The sequence below is a fragment of the Bactrocera neohumeralis genome, chromosome 3, assembly GCF_024586455.1.
Source record: "Bactrocera neohumeralis isolate Rockhampton chromosome 3, APGP_CSIRO_Bneo_wtdbg2-racon-allhic-juicebox.fasta_v2, whole genome shotgun sequence".
Lineage (NCBI taxonomy): Eukaryota > Metazoa > Arthropoda > Insecta > Diptera > Tephritidae > Bactrocera > Bactrocera neohumeralis.
In genome coordinates this window covers 40,293,837-40,321,583 of record NC_065920.1, presented here as the reverse complement: position 1 = coordinate 40,321,583, position 27,747 = coordinate 40,293,837, and the positions used below count along the sequence as shown (strand labels likewise).

At 38.4% G+C, this 27,747-nt stretch overlaps 1 protein-coding gene across 2 annotated transcripts in view; it reads left to right on the top strand.

Moving 5' to 3' along the window:
• The window catches only part of LOC126752530 (voltage-dependent calcium channel subunit alpha-2/delta-3), a 131,698-nt gene that overhangs the window by 6,968 nt on the left and 96,983 nt on the right, over positions 1-27,747 (top strand). For both annotated transcript variants that reach the window (XM_050463411.1, XM_050463409.1), the window contains exon 2: positions 9,295-10,650. In XM_050463411.1, coding sequence (XP_050319368.1) covers positions 10,541-10,650 — 110 coding nt within the window. In that variant the 5' untranslated portion in view covers positions 9,295-10,540. The remainder of the gene's footprint in view (positions 1-9,294; positions 10,651-27,747) is intronic.

Genomic DNA, 27,747 nt, shown 5'->3' with positions numbered 1-27,747 from the left:
TCTTGACCCTCTTTGAATAATTTCTACCAATCAAAAATACTTGCTCGCGACAAACAATTATCACCGAAGGCCTTTTTCAACAACCTAAATGTGATTAAGCACCCAAACTTTAATGGAACTTCTTTGTTGAAAAATTGCATTCGTCATAAAAATCGCCTAATACACTTTATGTACTTCAGAAAAACAAACGTGTAACCTAATTATTATTTTGATGTGACATTTGGTGTACATGTCACTAACAGTCATACTAATGTAGGTTTGAAAATAACTTCTAAATATCGGAAATAGCACCACACATGTTTTAAGGGAAAAGTCTGGTATTCAAATAAGAGGTTAGTTAGGTAAACCTACTAATCTAAATATACTATATAACGAATTTATTTAACCTTCATCTGTGTCATCATTGGATAAGTTTTTTAACTTTTCTAATTTAATAGTCAAGTTTAGGTTAGTCGGGCAGGCCAATGAGCCACGCATTGACCAGTTTGAGTTTCGCTGATGCCTTGCTCTAGACATTTTCTGCAGTCTTCTCGATCTGAAAGCCTCATTCTGTGGGCGTGTTTCGCCACCAGACAATGACCAGTTAGTCTCTTCTATCAAGTGTAAGTAGGAGTTTTGTGAACTTCCGATTTTTGCAGTTTTGCACCCAGGTAGCTCGTTAAATCGGGTTTTGATTTTCTTTACCATGTTTCTGACCAGTTCGTCGTATAGACAATGCATGGCTTTCCCAATGTTGATCACGTTTTCGGGAGTTACCCGTACACCATTCTTGACAATCTCGTCCACTATTTAATAACCCTCCATGTTTTTGTGGCCTGGCACCCAGTAGAAGTGAAGTTGCTTGCTTTTGGCAACACTTCCACTGCTCTCCTGTTTCCCAAGAAACATTTGACCGATAAGTGATACGAGGTTACTGTCTTTATTACTGTTTGGCTGCCTAATCTGGAATTGCCTGCAGGTGCATTAGAGACCAGCTCCACGGTCGGTTCGGCAATTAAAAAGGCTGCCTTATGCCTAGTTATTATGTCACCAAAATGATTATGGCTTACTTACATAATTGAGGAAGTGTATAACCTAACTAACTTTGGAGCAAATAGTTTATCCCAAATCGTAAACTCTTTTCCAGCCCTTTCAGCTTTCTTGGCTTTGAGCACTTATTCAGTGGGGAGAGAATGAATGAACGAATACGTCATTTAATACAAAAAAAAGTCAGAAAAGTCTATCACGAAGTAAAACCTTTAGGGTTTCTCGACCCTGTGGACAGTTTTGTAAGGTTAGCTTGCACTACTGAATATATTTCCTATGGCAAAAGTGATATTTTAGAGTAATACTAAAGCTACACATATCTATTTCATATGTACAAAATATTGTTTAGTCAATTAATAAATGACTGAGGGCATTTCTGGCCATCTAATATGTATGTATAATATATCTCCGTTCCTTATAATATATAGACTGGTTGAAAGGTCCTGTGCGTTGTTCTACAATATATCTCATATTTGTGTTTGCTTTGAATTTCATTGAAATATGTGCACCATGCGTTCGTAAGCTCTATATATATGTACATATGTCGATCTTAACTTTAATGTGTCATTCTGAAAGCGTTTGCTGGTACATTCATCCTGTCCATAAATGTCTTCCCCGCATATACCAAATACATATACAAGTATAATATATATCAGTGTGTGAGTTTATGCTCATTTATCTTATGTATGTATGACAGCACGTTTGTGACACTTTTATTGTAATGGAAATTATCATGCGATATCCTTTAGGATGTCCTCGGTCTCATCAGCTAGCGCAACGATATTCATACTCACTCTCAATTATGTACCTCATTCCACTCATTTCGTCTCTCCGACTCTCTTTCTCCTCCGTTCATGTGTGTTAAAAGTTGTTTTTGTTTTCAAATTGCACTCACACGGTATAGAAAATAAGGTTTTAGGGCGTTTCGTGCTGCATTTTTATCTCTTGCAAATTTTTTTAAAGTGAGTTTTGGTAAAATTTTTGACAAAGGTTATAAATTGTTTTTGCATTTTTGTTGGTGGATATACGAATATTGAGAGTCTTCAAGTGTAAGATTTGAATTTTGTTGGTTTCGGACGCTGGCAAGTTTTTGTGTATACAAAATTGAAGTGCCTTCGCATTAAATTACAGCTCAAAAAGTGCAGAGCGCTAATATACGTATGTATGTTCCAAATTTTAATAATGAATTTCCTCTTCTTTGTGCTATCAACACGACAAAATTACTAATGTGCCTTTAACCGATAAACCAGCAATCGATTACAGAGATATTAGTTTATATCTTTTGGAAAATATTTGTATCAGATAATTCATATCTCAATCATTATGACATGATTGTATGACCTATTTAGTTTAATGCCCATTTACTATATGAACTTGTGTAGAAAATCCTAAAATGGCGGCAGCTGGTTTCAAACATATGTTGGATCTTTTCTAATCCTTTTTGGATGGCCCTCATTTCTTAGTTTTTCTTTATGTTCTTAATTTTTTACGAACAGTTGGCAATCTTTTAATCCTTATATACCCAATAATGATCCCATTGTTTCCATACTTAAGGGGGGAGCCTGCTTTGGAGGCCTCAAAAACTCGATTTTTTTGATTTGAGGATTTTTTTTGGGACGGAAAGAAATAATTGATTAAAGCGAAATTTCTTGAGCTTATAATTATATACGTAAACATCATTCAGAAATTTTTTGCATACGAAATCTTTGATATTTCGCATGCGCATTTGTCCAACGGCGAGCAGGATGCAGTTCGCAATTTCTTTCGGAAACAGAAAATTCAAAGAGATTAATATTTTCTAATAATTTATCTTCTAGTTGAACTAAAAAAATTCCACAAAAAAGTGTAAAATTTAAAAATATGTTCAAACTTGACTTTTTTGTTTAAAAAAATTTTATTTTATGTTTTTAAAAATATGAAGATAACGTTTTTAAATGCCGATTAAGAAAAATCGTAAAAATGAAAAACCGAGAAATCGCGCATCAAAGTGTTCGCTTTCTGCCCAAGCGCTAATATATCTGCTAGACGGTCACTATTTCCCTTCTAGCTTCGAAAATATTTCGAATTCGCATCTATAACTTTGAGGACATATTGTCGTAGATCACTCCAACATTGATTACGGAAAAGTATTCCAAAATCAGTTAGTTTTTCGTAAACTATTGATTCTGTGCGTGAAATGGTGTTGCAAGATCGTCATGTGACCTAACGTGAGATTGAAACAACTATAAGCATTAGTGGGACCAGCATACATTCAATATTACATGAAAATTTGACTGTAAACAATAATTTGTGCTTCGAAACACGTCTAAGCCAGGGCGAACGCAGGGGGGGGGGGTTTTAGGGTGTTAAAACCCCCCCCAAACTAATTGAATTTTTAAATAATAGAATTTAATTCTACATAGTCATTTGAAAAATTGTAATTTGTTGGTTTCAAAGCAATCTTTCTGCCGACGATGTATGAATATGTAAAATAAATGCATAAATTAGTCACTAACAGCGTTGCCGTTTTGATACAATTGTAACATTTTTTTTTCTAAATTTTGTGATTTGATACTTTTTTGTTCACAAACGGCCTATTTTGATACTTTTCTGCTGATAGAATTTAATTTTTTGAAACTATGAAAATGTTAAACTAAAAACAAACCTATTGCACTATCTGGATAGTAGTAAAAATGTGGGAAAATATAAACTGGACAGAGATATTTTTTTAATTTACTTCAAAGTAAGTTTTGCCTTATAACTCTGTGGCTGCTAAACTGGATTTTTTAGATTTAAGGGGAATTGTGAGTCGAAAATGGACTTCTTTTGAAAATTAGTTCTGAACTGAAAAGTCACCAATAAGGTTTCTATTACTTTTTTTTTAGAGTTTATTTTTAATCATAATAAAGGAAAAATAAAAACTCATTTATTATGACTTTTAGTTTTCGTTCCATGAGCAAACTGTTGTGAAATAAATTTAAATTAAAAAAAAATTATGCTATATGCAAAAAAATACTTGAGTGTCTTAACTAAAATGTCTATATTTTTAATAAAAACAACCAGAAAGAACTGGTTGAATTAGATACACAACTTTACTTATTATTTATTTTTCAAATGAAAATCTTTAAAACAACGGTTGTGCTTTTGATACTTTTTTTGCTCCGCAACATATACCTACTTAATTTTTTTTAGCTCGCGGCAACACTTGACAATCGTTTAAACTCATTTTTGAATCAGTTAAAACAATAGCCGCAGAATTAGATTTAGAAATCAAAATTCCGCGTTTGGCGAAACGGCAAACTAATCGCGACAATTATGAAGGCGAACCGGAAGAATATTACCGCAGATCAATTTATATACCGTTTTTAGATCATTTTTTGGACCAAACCAATGAACGATTTTTAAAAAATCGAGAGCTGCTTTCCAAAATTGAAAACATTTTGCCAAATAAATGCATAGATCTTGACGTTATTGCAGAAGATTGTTCGTGTTTTAGAAAAGCAAGGGTCCGCTGATGTAGAAGATCCCGATGATTTCGTTGCTGAATTTAGAATGTGGAAAAGGTTAAAAATCTTTTCTTCAGATTATATTTTCTAACTAAAATTTTGAATATATTTTCAGGAACTGGTTAAATCAAACAAAGAGATCCAAAACTTTTTTAGACGCGTTGAATTGTTGCGATGCAAAAATTTTCAAAACAGTGCATCGTTTTTAAAGATTGGAGCAACAATCCCTATATCTGTCGCTTCAAGTGAACGCTCGTTTTCCTCACTTCGCAGGCTTAAAACATATTTAAGAAATAAAACTGGAGAAGCACGCCTCAACGGAATGGCTCTCTTGAATATCCATAGAGATATAGACGTGACGGAGGAAAGGATTTTAAATGTTATGGCCCAAAATTAAAGAAGTTTACACTTCAATTTGTGAATAAAATAATGAAACATTGTCTTTTTACCTAAAACTCCCCCCCACCCCCCAAATTTTTTTCCTGCGTTCGCCACTGGTCTAAGGCATCGTGACAGGTGATGAATCGTGGATTTAAGCGTATGTAAGAATTTGTTAACGATATTACTATAGCTTTGGTGTTTGTACCGTTCCTTCGAGCAATAATATCTGCCGAGTTTCGTGAAAATATCGTGTCAAATAAGAAAGTTTCACATACAAGGATATGATTTCATTCGTTCAGTTTGTTTTGCAGCCAAACGCTTAAGTGGTTCGATATCAACAGTTCCGACAAAATTGCAGTTTCTTAAGGAAAACGTGTGCAAATTTTCTAATCGATATCTCCAAACCGGTACAAACTAGGTTGCGTATATACAGAGAGACGAATAGACAGAAGGACAGTAAAACAGACACACATGGACATGATTAAATCAACTCAACTAGTCTGATTTTGATTATCTTCAGGCAGGTGCTAAATTAGATTGGAATAACATAAGTGATAAATTAAAATCATTTTTTTATAAACAACAACCACTCCCTTTCGCCTCATAACACTGTGTTAAGTCCAATTCCTACCACCCTAATGTTTAAATGCAATTACTAATACTTGTACATAGCATGCTTTTAATTTAACCGCGTTTGTATTTTTGTGTATTTTTTATGAGCTGCCTCCACAAGCCCACTCCTGTCAATACGGGAATGCTAAAGCTAATGCACATGCGTGCAACGTGGTGCACATAGAAGCACATTCCAGTTGTGAGTTGGTATAGATACCAGTATGTTTTTGCAACCACTGCGCCTGAGGGTATGCAACACAAGTGCAGCGACTGGTCGTTGTATTTGTTGGTATATGTATGTGTTTATGACCATTTTCTAGGTCAAAATTTTTTATTGCGACGAAGAAATGCTTATGTATCGGCACCATATGTATATAAGTATAAGTATATGCATATGTACATATACTTATATATTAGTACAAGTTATGTGATTGTGGCAATTTCCGTCACTGCCCGATGTGGCGTTGCAGCGTGTGTGGCGAAAAGGAAATAGTGATGAATTTATTAAATTCTAACAAATATATTTTTTAATACTCTATGCATCGGCATATATAAATCTTGGCACATATTTGGCAGTGTATTAGAAATGAATTTCTATAATAGGCGTAAAATAAAATGGATCTATATCTCAAGTTTTAAAATATGCAATAATTTGTACTGAATACTGTTACACATGCGGCTAAGGATATTGGTAATTAAATATTTCACAAGTTTTAGGAACATCTTCATATAGAATACACAGAAACATATGATTTTTATGCGAGTTGTTGAGCTAAGTAAAATAAGAAATTACAATATTAATCATCAAAATTGGCTTTACTGTAATTCAATATGTATTCATAGTTTGCATATGGTTAAACTAATTCTTGAAATGTTTTTTTGTTTTTTTTTTTATCTCCGAAAAGTTGAAGAAAACATTTGATGCCGAGTGTACAGCAAATGATCCATCCCTCGACATCTTGCTTGCTCAAATAATTTCGATTCCTTGCTAAGCCACAATTTGATTCTGTTTCGCTAGAATCGCGCTGAACGATCACTATTGACATCGCAAACCAACGAAATACGGCGGTTCAAGATACTGTTTCTTCATCAAAACTCATTTAATCTTATTTTTAAGATTTGGTGTTTTTTAAGTATGGGTGATCGGATCAGGACTGGTATTTTATGGGTTCACATCAACACCTTTAACGTTATATCTTTATACCCGGGGCCAGGGACGTTACTTAATCCCCAAAGAAGTTGTTTACTTGTCAAAACCGCCGATATCGAACCACTATTTTGCGTATATAGCTGACTTAAAAACTTAATGATTGAGTACTTGTGTTTGTATAGGAAGCTTTTGTATTTGAAAAGATATATAGTATATGCCAGGCATGACATGGTTCATTTCACACGGTAACGGTACAATCTCAAAAACAATTGTTCAGATTGGACCGCCATGGCAAATAGTTGACATAACAACTGACAGATCAAACTCAATTAAAGATCTTCTTTAACCTTTTTGTGCTTGTTCTTGTTCTGCTTTATTGGCGTAGACACCGCTTACGCGATTATAGCCGAGTTAACAACAGCGCGCCAGTCGTTTCTTCTTTTCGCTACGTGGCGCCAATTGGATATTCCAAGCGAAGCCAGGTCCTTCTCCACTTGGTCCTTCCAACGGAGTGGAGGTCTTCCTCTTCCTCTGCTTCCCCCGGCGGGTACAGCGTCGAATACTTTCAGAGCTGGAGTGTTTTCGTCCATTCGGACAACATGACCTAGCCAGCGTAGCCGCTGTCTTTTAATTCGCTGAACTATGTCAATGTCGTCGTATATATCATACAGCTCATCGTTCCATCGAATGCGATATTCGCCGTGGTCAATGCGCAAAGGACCATAAATCTTTCGCAGAACATTTCTCTCGAAAACCCATCATCAGATTCTGTCATCGTCCATGCCTCTGCACCATATAGCAGGACGGGAATAATGAGTGACTTATAGAGGTTTTTATTCGTCGAGAGAGGACTTTACATTTGCTTTGCTTCCTTGTCCAGTCTGGAGAAAGCAGAACTAACGGCGCGGGTGTTTAGGTCGTTGATATCTATAACATCAGCCTATGACAGCAGTTGTACACTCTTATAAAAGATTCTATCTGCTCGATTAAGTTCTGCAGCTCGAATTTTTTCTCTGAAGAAGTCGCATGATAGGGAGTCGCCTTGTCTGAAACCTCGTTTAGTATCGAACGGCTCGGAGAGGTCCTTCCCGATCCTGACGGAGCTTTTGGTGTTGCTCAATGTCAGTTTACACAGTCGTATTAGTTTTGCGGGGGTACCAAATTCAGACATCGCGGCATAAAGGCAGGTCCCTTTCGTGCTGGCGAAAGCAGCTTTGAAATCGACGAAGAGGTGGTGTGTGTCGATTCTCTTTTCACGGGTATTTTCCAATATTTGGCGCATGGCGAATATCTGGTCGGTTGTTGATTTTCCATTGTTTAAAGCCATACTGATAATATCCAATCAGTGGATTGGGCAGAGCACACTTAAATTCCAATCGTTGGGCATGCTTTCGTCCGACTATATTTTAACCTGGGAAGGGACTTTGCTTGCACTTGATGTGAATTAATAAAGAGAAGAAAGTGCTGACGCTCTAATGTTGAATCGGCCAAAGTGACACGATTATAAAAAATTAATAATATGCTACAGTTTGTATTGAAAAAAAATTGGTTAAAAATGGGTTTAGTAAAACGGTTAAAATTCTGAGAAAGAAATTTCAATCAAAAATCTGAGGTTATCCTCGATATCTGGCCAATACATACGCAGAGAAGTTGGAGACAATGCTTACGGTCTGCTCATGATTTTAAGATATTGGAGCTAGACTCGGCATCACCATGCGAATAGTATAATACTCAACCTTGTTAACAAGCTTAAGATTAATTGACAAAGCGACCGAGAATTCGGAGATTCATTAGGAATTAAAAACAACGTTTTTATTCCTTAGAAGAGTAGAATGGACCAATGGTGTTATGATCGACAGTTCCTACGGCGAAGACTACATATTCACCGACCGATCGATGGGTGATTTAAGGACATGAGTAGGCTTTGGCTTCAAACTAAATGACTACAAATCAGTATTTCAAGCTGAAATGTTTGGCATAACAGAAGCTGCCAAGTAGGCTCCAAACAGCAAGTCCATAAATCTTCTAGTGGACAGCCAAGCGGCAACTAATACTATCCTGGGCATTGTATCCTCTAATCTGACCCAGACCATTTAGCTCCTACAGGGGTTATTAAAAGCAATTAACTCGGGAGGAACCCTCTGGTCTTGGAACACTAGCAACACCTTGCATTTCACAAAGTTACTGTGGGGTAGTGTTAAAGGTGGACAGACCAAAAATACTAAAAAGGTTCTACTTCTAGGGACTGAGTTGTAGGGGTCTTCACAGGGCACCTAAATTTAAGGTACCACCTTTAAAAAGTGGAAAAGTGAATGTGGCGCACATTATCCATGTGAATATCCAAATGGGAAAGCACATATTCCACGCCTGCCAATGCTCCAACTTAAGACACATTGGGCAGCTGGGGTGCCAATCAGGTTTCTTACTAAATCCACTGAGTTAGTGAATACATATGGCTTAATGATAGTTAAAGTGTGGCGGTCTGCCGTCTGGTGCTCTTGCGTCTCCCTTTTCAACTAACCAGCAGCTATAACATTATTCTTATAAAGTTTATAACTTGTTGTCGATTTTTAGTACACAATTCTCGGCAAATTTGAACAAAACCGAAATCTAATTTATTTTTCATTCTTCTCTTTGCAGTTTTGCCGCTTGTACGCAGCACATACACTAAACTAAAATAAATTACGCGTCAATAAATGGTTATAAATCAACTAAAAACACATATCGGTGCACACAATAATATTATAAATATAAATTAAAAATAATATATATACACATATACATACATATATACGAACTAATGTAAAATTAGTGAAAAAAATTTCGAACGTTTTTGCTGGATGCTCTTTGAAAATATGGAAAAAAGGCGAGTGGGTCAAGTGCTGACAGCTAATTGGGTACAACAGTCCAAGTATTACAGCATGGCGAGCAGGTGTGCGTAAATTACAACTCGACATATATAGTATACATGTGTAGTTTGATTGTGAGTGTGAAAATTATTAGAGAAAAATATAAAGCACTCAGTTGGAGGCGTTGAATAAAAAATTACCTTGAAAACGCAGTGTAAAACACATAAAAACCCGCACAAGTGCAACAACAAACAATATAAAACAACAACAACCAACCGCAACACCACCCGCTGCGCAACTAAATATGAGAATTACACAGTTCACTCGTTCAGATTTTTCGCTTGTTTGCTGCATGTGAATGGTCGCGCACACATTTACTCTGACATTTACGCATTACGTATACGCACCGGTGAGCGTGGCATTACAGACCACAGGGCCAGTGCGTGTCGAGTGACAAAAGCTAGATAATAAACAACGTAAGAACAATAAAAACAATCAAATAAACAACAGGCCAATAAAAATACAATAAAATAGTCAACAACAACAACAAAAAACAGCAGTTCACTAATTATCCACATACGTGTATGGCTGGTGTTGGATAATGACACAAATGCCCAACATCAACAACAAGCATAACACAAAGAAAGCAACTATAAATTGAAAGCAAAAACAACAGCAACAGCAACAATTGGCCGCTAAAAGGCACAACAAATCATCTTCATCAACGCTTACAAGCGCTCAGTGTCCAAAAGGCCTACTGTCTATGCGAACAAAGCAACAATAAGCGGCCGTAAATAAAGCGTCAAAAGCAATTTGCCAAAACTATAAAAAGCGCATATCGCGAAAGCGCGAACTGACAACAAAAAAACACTCATATACATATATATATATTGTGTAAAAATAGTGTTTCAGCGCATATATTTGAATTATCAACACATAAAACAAACAAAAAAAAAGCACAATAAAAAAGTCAGAAATCCTTCACACACACAAACAAACGCTTCCGCATTTGCCGCGACACGCGACGCTACGTCATAATGGAGCGCAAACATTTGGGCGCTTTGGCGCTTTGCTTGTTTGTTTTGCTGTTTAAACTAAATATTTTCGCTGTGGTCGCCGAACAGGATGAGGATATCCCACATAATGAGTAAGTTTGTTGTAAATACGTATGTACTTTTACATGAAACTTTTATTACTTACTTGTTCTATTATTATCTGATTGGTTTTGTAGTGTATAATTTAAATATGAGGACATTATCAGACAATAAATAATTTAATTATTGAAAAAATACTGCAATAATTAATGCTAAAAATAATATTTATAAGTGTAAGTGCAGTACACACATATGTATGTATATGTAATAATAATGGTTATAGAAAATTTTAAAATGCTTTATTTTATTTGACAAAAAAAAAATTAGGAGATGAGTACATATTGTATGTATGAACTTGTAAAATGTGATTTCTTTATTAAAAAAATATTTGAATAGGTGGCAACACTTTTCCAAAATATATCCAAATTTGTTTATATGATTTTAATATTTTAACAATGCCATAATTTAGTAAAATAATTTTATTTACTAAAAAAATTTAAAATGTGGCAACCTTGTTTGAAATTATTTTACGCTAAAAGCCTTTTTGAACGCCTTAAAGCTCTAATTATTAACTTTTGGACTTATATATTTCAAACTGGTGGCAACACGTCGACAAAATAACTAAACTTGATCCTCTTGCTAGCCATAATTAAATATTGCCTTTTTTCATTAAACGAATTGAATGACAAAAGTAACAAAATTTCTAAAATTACAAATATTTTAATCCATAATTTTTTAAATATATTTCATTTTTTATTTTGTCATCAAAACATTGTTTAGATATTTATACATATATGTACATACATATGTACATGTTTTTATTAAAATCTTTCAAATTGGTGGCAACACTGTTCCAAAATATTTCCGAAAGAATTTTTATATGTCTGATTCTTATATTGCACCAGTGCCAAAATTTTCTACAATAATTTAATTTATCCAAACATTTGAAACAAGTGGCAACCTTGTTTGAAAATATTTGAAGCTTCGAGCCCTTTTGCACCATATTAATTTCGCACACATTTTTGCTGTGTTTTTTATCTTATTAATTTTTTGACTTAAATATTTCAAACTGGTGGCAACACTTCTCAAAAATAATTTTGTCAAAATAAGAAAATTTGCAACTTTTGGCACTCATAGTTTAATATTGCATTTATTTTATCAATTTAATTGAATAGCAAAACTGAAAAATGTGGCAATATTTTGCAAAAGTATTCTACACTACAACTCCTTTTAAATAATTTTCTTCCTTTTAAATATTTTTGACTTAATATCCATATTATTATGCGTCTTACCTTATTATGCTTACTACGTAATTTTTAAAAACAGGTGGCAACGCTTCTCCTAAATTAGTTTCAACTTTTTTGATTTGTGGTACATGTGTTGTACATGTTCTCAAAGTTATGAAATTTTCATGGTTTAACAGTTTCAATAAGTGATCGAATTTAGTTCAAATATACGCCATTTCGTTCGATAATCTGTTTCCATCTAGACGTCAAGTTCATAATACCCTCCTCGTAGAAGCCCCTTCTTATTTGCGAAGAACTCGGACAGCCACTTTTCACAAGCCTCTTTTGAGTTCAACTTTACACCAACAAGGCCGTTCGCTATGGATAGGAGCAGGTGGTAATCACTTGGCGCTATGTCCGGGCTATATGGTGTATAAAACCTCCAATCCGAGCTCCCGTAGCTTCTGACGAGTCATCAACGAAGTGTGTGCTCTGGCGTTGTCCTGGTGGAACACAACACCCTTCAGTTGGCCAATTTTGGGAGCTTCTGGTCGATCGCCTGATTCAAGCGGTGCAGTTATTCGCAGTAGATGGTAGAATTAAGCGTCTGGCCATATGGGAGCAGCTCATAGTGAATGATTCCCTTCCAATCCCACCAAACACACAGCAAAACCTTCCTGGCCGTCAATCCCGGCTTGGCCACTGTTTGGGACGATTCACCGGCCTTCGACCACGACCGTTTTCACTTGATATTGTCGTATGTGATCCATTTTTCGTCGCCAGTCACCATCCGCTTCAAAAATGGGTCGAGTTCGTTCCGTTTCAGCAGCATATCGCAAGCGTTGATTCGGTCCGGAAGGTTTTTTTGCGTCAAATTATGCGGCACCCAAACATTAAGCTTTTTTGTGTATCCAGCCTTCTGCAGATGGTTTAAAATGGTTTGGTGACTAACTCCCATCTTCTGGGCGATGTCACGAGTTTTATAGTGAAATCTTGCTATTCTATTTTTTTTAATTTTGTTTACATATATGTATACATATATTTATGTGTGTAGGCATAAATGGATCACATCTTATAAGCATTTTCTATGTGCTGTCAACTTAACCGAACTCCATGAGTGAACTGCTTACGTTTTTGTTATCAAAGAATTTGGAACACGAATCAGTGATGTGGATAATTGTTATATTCATAAGCGCATATTTTGGCAATCTGGAAAACATATGCTCACATATATACATATACGTATATATATATCCGCTCATCATATATTGGATATATAAGCGATGTTGGAATACATGTTGGTATAAACATAGTCAGTTAACGCATAAGCGGAGTACATGCCCAGTGAGAAAATTTTGGGTAAAGTCAATTCATAAAGAGATTGAACTCCGTTAGCGTGAGTCAACTTTCACCTATTCGCGAAAAAACTTGAGAGATATGTGACAAAATATATCCACAGTTTTCAAATAAAGTATTCCATTTGATATATCTACTCACCAGATTATTTGTTGGAATGATCAGTGTCGGTTCCTTCTATTAAGTAGGATTAAAATTTTAATGTTTCTTGGAATTCGCTTCGCTTTTGTACTTTATTATGCGGTTAGTATGGATGCTAGATGTAAGAGAGGCCTATACTGTATAGGCAGCTGCAAAGCTAATAAGCTTTCTGGGCGAGTTATGCTTAAAACAGCCCTTTCTAGTACAGTTACGAAACAATCTGATTACATGACTTGATTACGATGATTAGATCACTTTTACTGCCCTCGGAGCAACATGTGTAGCTCACGAGAAATTTTGAATTGGATAGCACTCTCGATACAGATGGTGAAAGAATGGGCCGCTATACCGTTAAAATTATATAATTATAGTTCATATCACTGTAAACCAAATCTCCAAATCTGTCAGTTAATGAAGAAGGATGTTCTGGACTTTTCGTATCACCTTTAAAAATAATACGTAGCTTTTTTTGAAGGCAAGGTGCAAAAAATTAGTAATTCTCTATAGTTAGTCTATATAATAAACAATTTACTTAAGCTAAATTTTGGAAGAACCCTTTACTCTTGAGTTTTGTTTAACAAATGCAGGAATCTACAATTTACCCCAGATTTTTCGTTATAAAAACATGTTCATTATTTATCGAGAGGCTAGCGGTTTGACAATTGTTCGCAGACTGAGCTCGAATCTAGATCCATTTTTAGCTTGTTTTAAAACAGACATACAGATAAGGCTACGTCCACTCAGTGTCTCGAAATCTAAAACCTTAAGGAAAAATATGACTCTCCTAGAGAGGCTTTGCCTACACGGCAGAATCTATTTTCCAAAGTGCTTTCCGCACATATTCTTTCTTTCATTTATAAGTCTTTGTATTTATGTATGGCCGTAATTCACACGTTGACTTTCGTCTAATACTTGTAGTTCAATAGCTCAAAAAGTGAGAGATGAGCACTGACTACATGTGCTCATTCTTGTTTGACTCCCGACACGTGTGCATGTAAGGCGCGATGCTCTTACTTGTAGACGAGATACTTGGAACGTGTAAGTAGAGTGAAAAGCAAATAATGAATTAGAGGAATTATTAAGATGACAGAGAAAGTGATAATATGATGAGCGTGCTGGGAGCGGTGTACGGTGTGGTGTCAGCGCGGAGGCACTGAAATACGGCCATAATTAGTGACAAGTGTATTAAGGCTGTTTGGGGATTATATATATTTTGTGTCTGTTTTATTCGGTTTGCTTCTTTGTTAGCCAAAGCAGTGGCTTATGAGCGCAGCGCTTCGCTTGAAGGATGTTTTTGGAGCACACAAAGATGGCTCGTCATGCATGAGCGCGTGCATATGAGTACACAAAGTACATATATACAGTCATATGTATGTACTTCATGCATATGTAATGTTAATGTGTTTGAATTTTTGGCTTTTAAGTAACTTTTTTGTTTATAAACCTTTGAGCATAGAGTCCTTGGCATGTGTGTGTGCATGTATATGTGTGTATATATGTGTTTTACTTAGCTACTTTTACTTGCGCATTAAATCAAATACTTTCATGTTTTGGCCAACAAACACAACAACACAATTTGAAATGTAAACTGCTCTGTTAGGTGTGCTCATGTCATTGTCAGCTCTTATACGTGCTAATTTGGTCGAGTCATTTGTTGTATTATATACTCTTATATAAACATGGCCATCTCTTACTTTGAAGGTAGCTTGACATTAGATGTTAACCGTTAGACTTTTGTAACAATTTAAACACTCTTTTTCTACTTATAATGGCAAGCAGAGGAAACTGTTCTGCGGAATGGTGGGAAGTTTGAGGGATTTTTGTTTAGACATGTGATTTCCTAGAAGAATTAGAACGCATATAATTTAAAGTTATGACCAAGAATTTAGCTGTATTATAAAGATAAGGGCTTGCAATTATGTTTTAAAATTTATTGGGCAGGAAATGGCCCGACTGGCTCGTATAAATTCCAATTTTCGACCACTTTTTGCAGCAATTGAAGCCGTATGTCAGCAATAACCTGCCGAATATTCACTTCCAAGACTAGAAGCTACCTGAAATCGCACGATCATGTAGGATATGCCAGGAGATGTAATGCGCTCGACAAAAGTTGACTTAAATAATTGGTTGCTTTATATCAGCTACCAGCTACTTGCAATTGAAGTTCGTCCACGTAAACAACTTCCAATTCAGTCCCAAAAAAACTACTAATGATGGCATTATAAAGTTCCCGATTGACTGTAACAAAATAGGTGGCTTCATGTTTTAAAAATTATGGGCCAAAGATTCCCTATGTCGATAGAGAACACCAAACTGTTACTTTTTGTGGATTTGTGGATGTAACAACGTATCAACAATGACTTGTGATCATCACTCCAAATCATCACTCCAAATACAAAATATCGTTTTGGCCGCACTCATCGAACCTGTGACGGACTTGATGGTCGCTCGGTTTCAATTCTTGTATGGGTTGCATTTTGTAAGCCTCAAATCAGAATCCTCCCGCAAAAACTAAAAGAATTTAATATAAACGTTTTTCAATAAGAGCGCTAAAAAATCTGTTTTTAATAAAACAAAACCGGTTCGAGATTTCAATGAAGTTCTTAATTCCTGTGATACATGTGTGTACATTCGATGCCATTATGTACGGAACTCGTTCTCTTTTTCATGCCAACCACGGGCCCGCTTGCAGAGTTCCAGACGCTGAACCCAATTTTCGAAGGTTTTTAAGCATAAATCGGCCGATACTGCTGCCGATATTTGTACGCTCTTCATCAATCGTCAATGGCTTTTTGGTCTTGACTTGTGGCGCCGTCCTATTGGAACCACATATTGTCCTAGTCCATATTATCCAATTCGGTTATCATTGAGTGGTAGCGATTCCCAGTACGTGTAGATTGCTGCCTGACTAATAACGCATATTTTGCTTATTGACGAAGCCATTTAGCCAGAAATGAGGCTCATCGTATAAGATGATTTTTCGATGAAAATCTGGATAATTTTCAAGTTGTTGCTCAGCTCAGCACAATTCACGAACATACGACCATTCAAGACCAAGATTTTTTCGCAAAATTCGGCACAACTACGTCACAGAGATGACGAACGCTTGAGAACGACGTGTCAGAGACTGATTTGGGTCTTCCTCAACTGATGTGCTAGCGGCAGCAATATTTTCGACACTACGGGAACTTCTTTGTCTCACTGGCACGGCAACATTTTGTACTGTGTCTGTGAATTAAATTTTTTCCACTAGACGCTCAATTGTTGATCTGACAGGACGATTATGACGACCATAAATTGGACGTAGTGCTCTTAAAGTTGAGGCTAGACTCCGAATTACGGTAGTAAATATTAATAACTTCGAGTAGTTGTTGGATCGTATATCTTTCCATGATGAAATGGCAAACCTTAATGAAGAGAAATGTCGAAAGAGGATCTTTAGCTGTTCCTATTGGTCTACTTTTGTAGTGTCCCGATTGAAAACCTCGTTACTATACTTGTAAATGTTCGAGTAAATGAAGTGAAATGGAATATAAATGTAGAGACAATTCTGCTCGAAATGTATGTTGTTAGCTTTACTGGGATGACAAAGGTCCGCCTAAAGTCAAAAAAGCGAATTGTGGAAATCAGAAACGATATGCTTACCAACGAATCCAAACTATCTGATCTTATTAGAAGGAAATGGATCCATGTCTCATTGCCTTGAGTTAATGGTGATTTTAGCCTATTTTGAGGACGTTGTATTGTAATATACTACTGTGATCAAATAGAAAGGTGAATTTTGTCCATTTCATCTCCTTCAAAGTAATCCCCTCCCGCTGTTATAAACTTATGCCAAAGAATTTTCCAGTCGTCATAGCATTTGGAAAATTCACCCGTTATGATGGCCATTACAGCCTTCTTCGATTCAGCTTTTATATCCTCAATTGAGTCAAAACGGTGTTCTCGAAGTGATCATGTGAATTTGCTGATTAGCCAGAAGCTACACGAAGGTAAATCAGGCGAATTCGATTGGTGCGGCCCGATATTAGTTGAAAATGTGGCGAAATGTTGACGAATAAACAATACAGTATGAGATGGTGCTTTATCGCAATTTTTTGTTCAATAAATTCAAACATATTAGAAATCAAAGAATTCACTTTTAGAGCCTCACAAAACGACGCGTATCTCAAATACTTCTTCTTCTTTACTGGCGTAGACACCGCCTACGCGATTATAGGCGAGTTAACAACAGCGTGCCAGTCGTTTCTTCTTTTCGCTACGTGGAGCCAATTGGATATTCCAAGCGAAGCCAGGTCCTTCTCCACTTGGTCCTTCCAACGAAGTGGAGTTCTTCCTCTTCCTCTGCTTCCACCGGCGGGTACTGCGTCGAATACTTTCAGAGCTGGAGTGTTTTCGTCCATTCGGATAAAAACTTGTCCAGTCTGGAGAAAGCAGAACTAACGGCGCGGGTGTTGAGGCCGATGATATCAATATCATCGGCGTACGCCAACAGATGTACACTCTTATAGAAGATTATACCTGCTTGATAAAGCTCTGTAGATCGAATTATTTTCTTCAGCAGTGGATTGAAGAAGTTGCACGATAGGGAATCGTCTTGTCTGAAACCTCGTTTGGTATCGAACGGCTCGAAGAGGTCTCTCCCGATCCTGACGGGGTTTTTGGTGTTGCTCAACGTCAGTTTACACAGCCGTATTAGTTTTGCGGGGATACCAAATTCAGACATCGTGGCATAAAGACAGCTCCTTTTCGTGCTGTCGACAAGCAGCTTCGAAATCGACGAAGAGGTGGTGTGTGTCGATTCTCCTTTCACGGTTTTTTTCCAAGATTTGGCGCATGATGAATATCTGGTCGGTTGTTGATTTGCCAGGTCTAAAGCCACACTGATAAGGTTCAATCAGTTTGTTGACGGTGGGCTTTAATCTTTCACACAATACGCTCGATAGAACCATATACGCGATGTTGAGGAGGCTAATCCCACGGTAGTTGGCGCAGATTGTGGGGTCTCCTTTTTAATGGATTGGGCATAGCATACTTAAATTCCAATCGTTGGGCATGCTTTCGTCCGACCATATTTTACAAAGAAGCTGATGCATGCTCCTTATCAGTTCTTTGCCGCAGTGTTTGAATAGCTCGGCTGGCAATCCATCGGCTTCCGCCGCTTCGTTGTTCTTCAGGCGAGTAATCGCTATTCGAACTTCTTCATGGTCGGACAATTGAACGTCTGCTTCATCGTCATCGATTGGGGAATCGGGTTCGCCTTCTCCTGGCGTTGTACGTTCACTGCCATTCTGCTGCAGGCTGGAGAAGTGTTCCCTCCATAATTTAAGTATACTCTGGGCATCAGTGACTAGATCACCTTTGGGGGTTCTACAAGAGTATGCTCCGGTCTTGAAACCTTCTGTAAGCTGCCGCATTTGTTCGTAGAATTTTCGAGCATAACCCCTGTCGGCCAGCTTATCAAGCTCTTCATACTCACGCATTTCGGCCTCTTTCTTTTTCTGTCTGCAAATGCGTCTCGCTTCCCTTTTCAACTCTCGGTATCTATCCCATCCCGTACGTGTTGTGGTCGATCGTAACGTTGCGAGGTAGGCAGCCTGTTTTCTCTCCGCTGCGACACGGCACTTTTCGTCGTACCAGCTGTTCTTTTGCATTTTCCGAAAACCAATGGTTTCAGTTGCAGCTGTACGTAAGGAGTCTGAAATGCCGTCCCATAGTTCCCTTATACCGAGTTGTTGACGAGTGCTCTCAGAGAGCAGGAGTACAAGCCGAGTAGAAAATCGTTCGGCTGTCTGTTGTGATTGCAGCTTCTCGACGTCGAACCTCCCTTGTGTTTGGTGGCGTGTGTTTTTTTCTGCACAGAGGCGGGTGCGAATCTTGGCTGCAACAAGATAGTGGTCCGAGTCAATGTTAGGACCTCGGAGCGTACGCACGTCTAGAACACTGGAGGCGTGTCTTCCGTCTATCACAATATGATCGATCTGGTTGGTGGTTTTTCGATCCGGAGACAGCCAGGTAGCTTGATGTATTTTCTTGTGCTGGAATCTAGTACTACAGATAACCATATTTCGGGCCCCGGCGAAGTCTATCAGCCTCAACCCATTTGGGAATGTTTCGTCGTGGAGGCTGAATTTACCGACCGTAGTGCCAAAGATACCTTCTTTGCCCACCCTGGCGTTAAAGTCGCCAAGCACGATTTTGACATCGTGGCGGGGGCAGCCCTCATAAGTGCGCTCCAAGCACTCATAAAAGGCATCTTTGGTCACATCGTCCTTCTCTTCCGTCGGGGCGTGGGCGCAAATCAGCGATATGTTGGAGAACCTCGCTTTGATGCGGATTGTGGCTAGACGTTCATTCACCGCAGTGAATGATAGTACTCGGCGACGGAGTCTCTCTCCCGCCACGAATCCCACACCAAACTTGCACTCCTTTATATGGCCACTATAGTAAATGCCACAAGGACCTACTCGTCTCTGTCCTTGTCCCGTTCATCGCATTTCTTCGTCGGCGGTGATGTCAGCCTTTATTTTCACGAGGACATCAACCAGCTGTGCAGGGGCACCTTCCCAATTAAAGGACTTATTTCGTTTGCCATGTTCGTCATCAAAAGGGGCTCTCATCCGAGGCTGATTACTAGTTTTCATTGGGGGTGTTTTTTACGTGGCGGGTCCCAAACCCAGCGCACAATCCTGCGGAGGGGATTTTCGTCTTCTCACTTTAGCTCGCCTTCAAACGGATGTTCTTAGGCTGCCCAGAGGATACGTGGTCAAAGACCGGAAGTCATGAGCTGCTTGAGTCATATGTAAAAGAATCGTTTCTGGCCCCTCCCAAGTGAATGGCGATCAAAGAACTTTCCTCACTTGCGTGAACTTCTACACCTGACTCCATCCTCCAATACTAATGAATTATTTTGGTCCCTTATACCCTTAGAATTAATGTAGAAACCCACTTTATCATTGGAAGGTTTCGAAAAAGGCCCAAAAATAATAATACCGACGTTCGAAGCGCTCGGAGTGCCTCACCTCAAACTTTAAACGCGTTTTTCTCAAAACTCACTTTTTTAAACTGGCGGACATGATTCCAGTCGAACTACTCAACCGATTTGCTTACTTTTTTAAAATGTTCACAAAACGCCTAGCTATCGTCCTTATATTTTTTATAATTTATTGACAATGTTATGATATAATTTATGTAAAAAAGCATGAGGAAAATTAAAAAAAAAAGTTTATTTCTTTATTATTTATCAAAATTTGTGCATGATTCTAGTAGGGACGACAACCATTCACGTACTTTTTACGAATAAATTGGGGTTTGGTGTTTCAGATGATCCAAACATGAGAAATCGTGTCCGCCAGTGAAAAAGGCATCTCATTCACCTAGCCATTTCTCCGACAGATGTCATCAAAAAATTTGTTTATACACTCCACGATATACCTCATGATATGTGAAAAAAGTTCTATTGTAGAATAAAAATTTCTATGAAAAAAATGTCTAAAAAACAGGCCCGATTACCCTATTGACCCCTTAATAATTTCGTTTCCAGTGATAAAGCTGCGAAATAATATTTTACATTAGACGGATAAATAATGCCATACCCACTGCTATTTTATATATTTTCCCAATTAAAAGATTAAACAAAATTTTTTTCAAGGATTCTTTGAAACAATTTTAAAGAAAAATGAAGTTGGTTTGAAGGAATGATGGATAAAAGAACAATAGACCGGGGAATCAAGATGGGATTTTGCTATATAAATATGCTATTTAATTCCAATCTTGCGATAATTTTGGAGCACTCCTTATACATATATATACTATATATATTTATATAACAATTTGTGACACATGGTTCTTGGCTATTTGGTGGGGTCCTTTTCTCTTTTAATATAACAACCGTCCAACTTGCTAAAATTTTTATTTACATATATCAAAATATTTAGCCTGATTCTATATCTGAATCACAACGATATTTTACTATATGAAAAAATTTGTAAGAAAACCAGTAAAGAAGTGCTAAGTTTGGGTATAGTCGAACATTTCATAAGGCTTATTAGTTATATAAGGGTTAGGGCGAGTCTCCACCCAATTAGAAAAAAAAACACGTATACGTACTATATGTAGCCCTTGGAGAAGGCTTAGAAAGCAAGAGCTTAAGTCTTGACCTTTCACACAGCTTCAGCAAACGGCATCGGATAAGATTCCCAACCTCACAGCATAGACGCCAATAGGGCAATGGCCTGTTAAAAGCCCCACAACTAGAGAGAAAGGCTAGTCTTATTGAGGGCAAAGAGGTCACTCTTGGGCCAAAAGGCTTTTGCGACAGCGCAAGTACCGATGATGGCCCAGCTCTGGCCAAGCTTCCGCGAAGCTATCTATTAGTATATAAATATGGGGACTAAGGAAAGTATTTATTCGATTCAACCATTTGTAGCACACAGACATATTAGTATCAGGAAAGAATTTTCTCTGAATTCCAATTATATATTTCATCCATTCACCGACATTTTCAGTTAAAAGTAAACTATAAGCACTGGGTCCACATATTCAGGACCTGGGGTTTTGAACAGTTTTGGCTCGATTTGGGCAATTTTTTGTCATGAGATGACACCCCCATTATTCGTGCAAAATTTTATTCTTATATAGTAATTCGTTCTTGATTTGTATACTGGAAAGTGAAGAATCAAATGGAATTAAAATTTGTGTTATATGGGCGTCGTAGTCCGACTTTCACTTCTTCTTCTTCTTAATTGGCGTAGACACCGCTTACGCGATTATAGCCGAGTTAACAACAGCGCGCCAGTCGTTTCTTCTTTTCCCTACGTGGCGCCAATTGGATATTCCAAGCGAAGCCAGGTCCTTCTCCACTTGGTCCTTCCAACGGAGTGGAGGTCTTCCTCTTCCTCTGCTTCCCCCGGCGGGTACTGCGTCGAATACTTTCAGAGCTGGAGTGTTTTCATCCATCCGGACAACATGACCTAGCCAGCGTAGCCGCTGTCTTTTAATTCGCTGAACTATGTCAATGTCGTCATATATCTCGTACAGCTCATCGTTCCATCGGATGCGATATTCGCCGTGGCCAATGCGCAAAGGACCATAAATCTCTCGCAGAATTTTTCTCTCGAAAACTCGTAACGTCGACTCATCGGTTGCTGTCATCGCCCAAGCCTCTGCTCCATATAGCAGGACGGGAATTATGAGCGACTTATAGAGTTTAGCTTTTGTTAGTCGAGAGAGGACTTTACTTTTCAATTGCCTACTCAGTCCGAAGTAGCACCTGTTGGCAAGAGCAATCCTGCGTTGGATTTCCAGGCTGACATTATTAGTGGTGTTAATGCTGGTTTATAAATAGACGAAATTATCTACAACTTCAAAGTTATGACTGTCAACAGTGACGTGAGAGCCAAGTCGCGAGTGCGACGACTGTTTGTTTGATGAGGAGATATTTGAGATTCTCGTTCACTGCCAGACCCATTTTCTGTGATTCCTTGTCCAGCCTAGAGAAAGCAGAACTAACGGCGCGGGTGTTGAGGCCGATGATATCAATATCGTCGGCATACGCCAGCAGCTGTACACTCTTATAGAAGATGGTACCTTTTCTGTTTAGTTCTGCAGCTAGAACTATTTTCTTCAGAAGCAGGTTGAAGAAGTCGCACGATAGGGAGTCGCCTTGTCTGAAACCTCGTTTGGTATCGAACGGCTCGGAGAGGTCCTTCCCGATCCTGATGGAGCTTTTGGTGTTGCTCAACATCAGTTTACACAGCCGTATTAGTTTTGCGGGATACCAAATTCAGACATCGCGGCATAAAGGCAGCTCCTTTTCGTGCTGTCGAAAGCAGCTTTGAAATCGACGAAGAGGTGGTGTGTGTCGATTCTCCTTTCACGGGTCTTTTCCAAGATTTGGCGCATGGTGAATATCTGGTCGGTTGTTGATTTTCCAGGTCTGAAGCCACACTGATAAGGTCCAATCAGTTTGTTGACGGTGGGCTTTAATCTTTCACACAATACGCTCGATAGAACCTTATATGCGATGTTGAGGAGGCTAATCCCACGGTAGTTGGCGCAGATTGTGGGGTCTCCTTTTTAATGGATTGGGCATAGCACAATTAAATTCCAATCGTTGGGCATGCTCTCGTCCGACCATATTTTACAAAGAAGCTGATGCATGCTCCCTATTAGTTCTTCGCCGCCGTGTTTGAATAGCTCGGCCGGTAGTCCGTCGGCCCCTGCCGCTTTGTTGTTCTTGACATAAAAATGTCAGAGGAATGTCATGTCCCAAATTTGGTAGAAAGCGGTCTAGCGGGTCTCGAGATATTTCAGCTAAAAATTGGCGGTGCCGCAACCATCGTCCAATTTTGACACCGGCTCCGATAAAGCCCTCTCATACCATATCGAGAGTAAAATTTATTGTCTCTGTCGTATTTAGTTATAATATTAGGTTGCCAAATCCCCTGCGCCGTTTCGTTCATTAATCTGTTTCCATCTAGACGGCAACTTCATAATACCCCCCTCGTAGAAGCCACTTTTCACAAGCCTCTTTTGAGATCAACTTTACACCAACAAGGGCATTCGCCCTGGACAAGAACAGGTGGTAATCACTTGGTGCTATATCCGGGCTATATGGTGGATGCGATAAAACCTCCCATCCGAGCTTCCGTAGCTTCTGACGAGTCTTCAACGAAGTGTGTGGTCTGGCATTGTCCTGGTGAAACACTACACCCTTCCTGTTGGCCTATTCTGGAAGCTTCTGGTCGATCGCCTGATTCAAGCGGTGCAGTTATTCGCAGTAGATGGTAGAATTAAGCGTCTGGCCATATGGGAGCAGCTCACAGTGACGATACCTTTCCAATACCAGTAAACACACAGCAAAACCTTCCTGCCCGTCTATCCCGGCTTGGCCACTGTTTCACTGTTTGGGATGATTCACCGTCCTTCGACCACCACCGTTTTCGCTTGATATTGTCGTATGTGATCCATTTTTCGTCGCCAGTCACCATCCGCTTCAAAAATGGGTCGAGTTCGTTCCGTTTCAGCAGCATATCGCAGGCGTTGATTCGGTCCAGAAGGTTTTTTTTGCGTCAAATCATGCGGCATCCAAACATCAAGCATTTTTGTGTATCCAGCCTTCTGCAGATGGTTTAAAATGGTTTGGTGACTAACTTCCATCTTCTGGGCGATGTCACGAGATGCCACATGCCGGTCTAACTCGAAGTTTTCCATGATTTGATCGGAATTCGTCGCCACAGGTCTTCCGCCAGCTGGTTTATCCATGGTGTCGTTTTCACCCTCTCTGAATCGTCGAAACCATTCCTCCGCAGTTCGAAGTGATAGAGTACCATAACCCAAAACACCAATAATCTCACGGAACGTTACTCTAGTGGATTTGCCTTTAACGAGGGAAAACTTTAAAATAGCGCGAATTTCGGCGTAAGTGAACTCCATGTTTACAGGTCTATAATTGTTGAACGCAATATAAAAACTAATGCATAGCGTCGTTTTGTAGGTTATACCAAGACCTTTCAAAGATGTATGTTATTGCCAGATAAGAGCTCTGTAGCGCTTTAGACATATTTGACAACCTAATATTATTATTTATCCATAGAGAGCGGGGTTATCATCCGACTCCATTCTTTTTCATACTGTCTGTAAGAGTTCTAATAGTATTTGCGCCAGGCGAATTTGGTTATTGTAGCTTTAGTGGTTTAGGAAATATGTATATTAAACTTATTGGAGTGCGGAGCACCGCGCACTTTTTCAAACGTTTAATTTTTAGAGTTTTATATCTTAATTTAGTGCCAAGTTGTGGTACTTTAAACTTTTTCGGTTAAAAGCAATTTGTGAGCAATACACTGATCCGATATGCCCATCTACGAACTCTGCCTTCCTTTTTGCCAAGGATTTCAACTCGTCATCCTGATCACTTTTACATATGTATAACTCAATAACTAACTCGATCAGTTATACATATGTGATACATACTTCTGTTAGGTGAACAAATTTGTTATACTCTGTAGCAACACGTTGCAAGAGCATAATTAATCACTTCAAGCTGAAAGCTTCTTAAATGCAGACAACCATCTTCGTTCAATGTGTCGATAATTCTTAAGCTCTCTATGCAGAATGCATATGTGGAGACCAAGAAACTAATTGTTTTTTGGAGCGCTGAATACCTGAATAAAGTTTAGATATGTATTTACAGAATGCCAAGATTGATGATATTTGTGTATAGCTGTCAAGCGGCTTAAATCACAATTTGTGCGAGTTCTAGCGTGAAGCATGTTTCGTATGATTTTTTTTCTTCTATATGCATTACGTCTATATAGTACATGCGTTTAGCTAACTCTTGTGCTACAAAATAACGGTATCGTAAATTTTTTGTGCGTGCAAGCGTATCTAATGGATTCATAATAGGATTTCGCATTTTTTCGCGCACGCGCACCCATTCGCACGTACAACACAGTAAGCCCATCCACATGTAAACAGCGTAAGAGTGCTATATAGCCAACATTCGTAAGAGTTAATGTCGTAATTTTTGAAGGCCTTAATTAACACTAAGTAAATGTGAAGAAAACGCTTTCAATGCAAGCAAGCGTAATGTTAAGATGCTGTTAGATGAGAAGGATGAGCGGGTGGAAGCTGTTTTTTAAGCATGAAACGTTCTTATTATATTAGTGTTTGTATGTGTCATCTTTTAGGCAGAATTTCTAATATTTGCTAGTTGTTGTTATTCTTGCTGCGAATTATCGAAATTAACAGTTGGTTGTAACACGCTCTACTTTTGCAGCTGACTAGCACCAGCAGTTGTAGCCAGCCATCCTGCCGTCATACTTACTTCCATTTCTCGTTAGCTGCTGCTCATTGCGCGGATATTTACAAACTTTTCGTGGCGTTGAATGCAATTTAAATAAGTATGCAAGGCAGCAACAGAAAGCAACAACTACACGAAATCAGTAAATAAGTGAATGAAAAAAGTCGCAAAATGAACTTAGTTGATACGAAAAAACCAACGGAAAGTAAAGGAAGTAGGAAAAAAATATAAAAATGGCAAACTGTTAAGTAGTGCAACGAAAGCGCATACAAAACGCAAACAATAGCTAACTAAGAATAGTAAAAAATATATTTTCCTATTTTCTTACCTTTTAATAAAAGTAAATAGCAAACCTATTTATACTCTTGAAAGAAAATTCAATTACTCCAATTATATGCGCGTCAGCACCAACGCTTAGCCAAGTACAATTCGCTGACTGTGACGTTGCACAGTGGGACAAAGTCGTGCATAGATGGGAAAAAAAGTGTTTATATTATGTTAGGCATGGTTGGGAGCTACTGTTAAATTAAAATTTATAGTTACAAAAAAATATATTATATATACTGTGCCCAAAAAATAAGTTGACATTTGAATTTAAACTGCGCGCGTAGAAGGATTTGGAGAATTATTTTTTTTTTATGTTGGTAGTACTGTCAGTACTTTTTTGCAATGTCGAAATTTGTTGAGCAAATAATTTGCATTAAATTTTGTTTACGGAATCAATTTTCTGCTGCGGATACGTTGAGGATGGTGCAGAAAGCCTTTGGTGATGAGGCTATGTCTAAAAAAAATGTTTACAAGTGGTATAGTGAGTTCCAAGCCGGCCGTGAATGTGACGACGACGAAGAGCGTCCAGGGCGACCATCAACCCCAATCGACGAAGCTCACGTTCAACAAATCAAAGATTTGGTGTTGAAAAACCGTCGATTAACAATTAGAGACCTTGTTGATGAAGTTGGCATATCGAAAGGCTCAGCCAATACCATTTTGAAGGATGTTTTGGGCCTCAAGCGCGTCAAATCTCGACTGGTACCGAAAACATTGAATTTTTTGGAAAAAAGGCGTCGCGTTGAAGTGTGTGAAACGATGCTTTCCGACTACTAGGGTGTCATGAAACGCATTATAACTGGCGATGAAGACTTGGATCTATGCTTACGACCCCGAAACAACCGATCAATCGCGCGAATATCGTGCCAAAAGAGAGCCGAGACCAAAAAAATCGCGCCAAAGTCGCTCAAAAATCAAGGTCATGTTGACTGTTTTCTTCGATTATCGTGATGTTGAGCATTATGTATTCCTTCCAACCGGTCAAACGGACAACAAGGAATATTATTTGAACGTTATGCGTCGTTTGCGTAACGCTATCCGCCTAAAAAGGCCGCAATTGTTGAAAGACAATTCTTGGTTTTTACCCCACGATAATGCGCCATCCCATACTGCCCTCGTAATTCGTGACCATTTCGCCAAAAACTCAACCCATATCAATCAGCAACCACCGTATTCACCTGATCTGGCACCGTGTGACTTTTGGCTGTTCAGCAAGCTCAAAAGACCGCTCTGAGGACACCGTTTTTATACGATAGAGGAGATTCATGCCGCAGCGAAGACGGAACTGAAGCCCATCC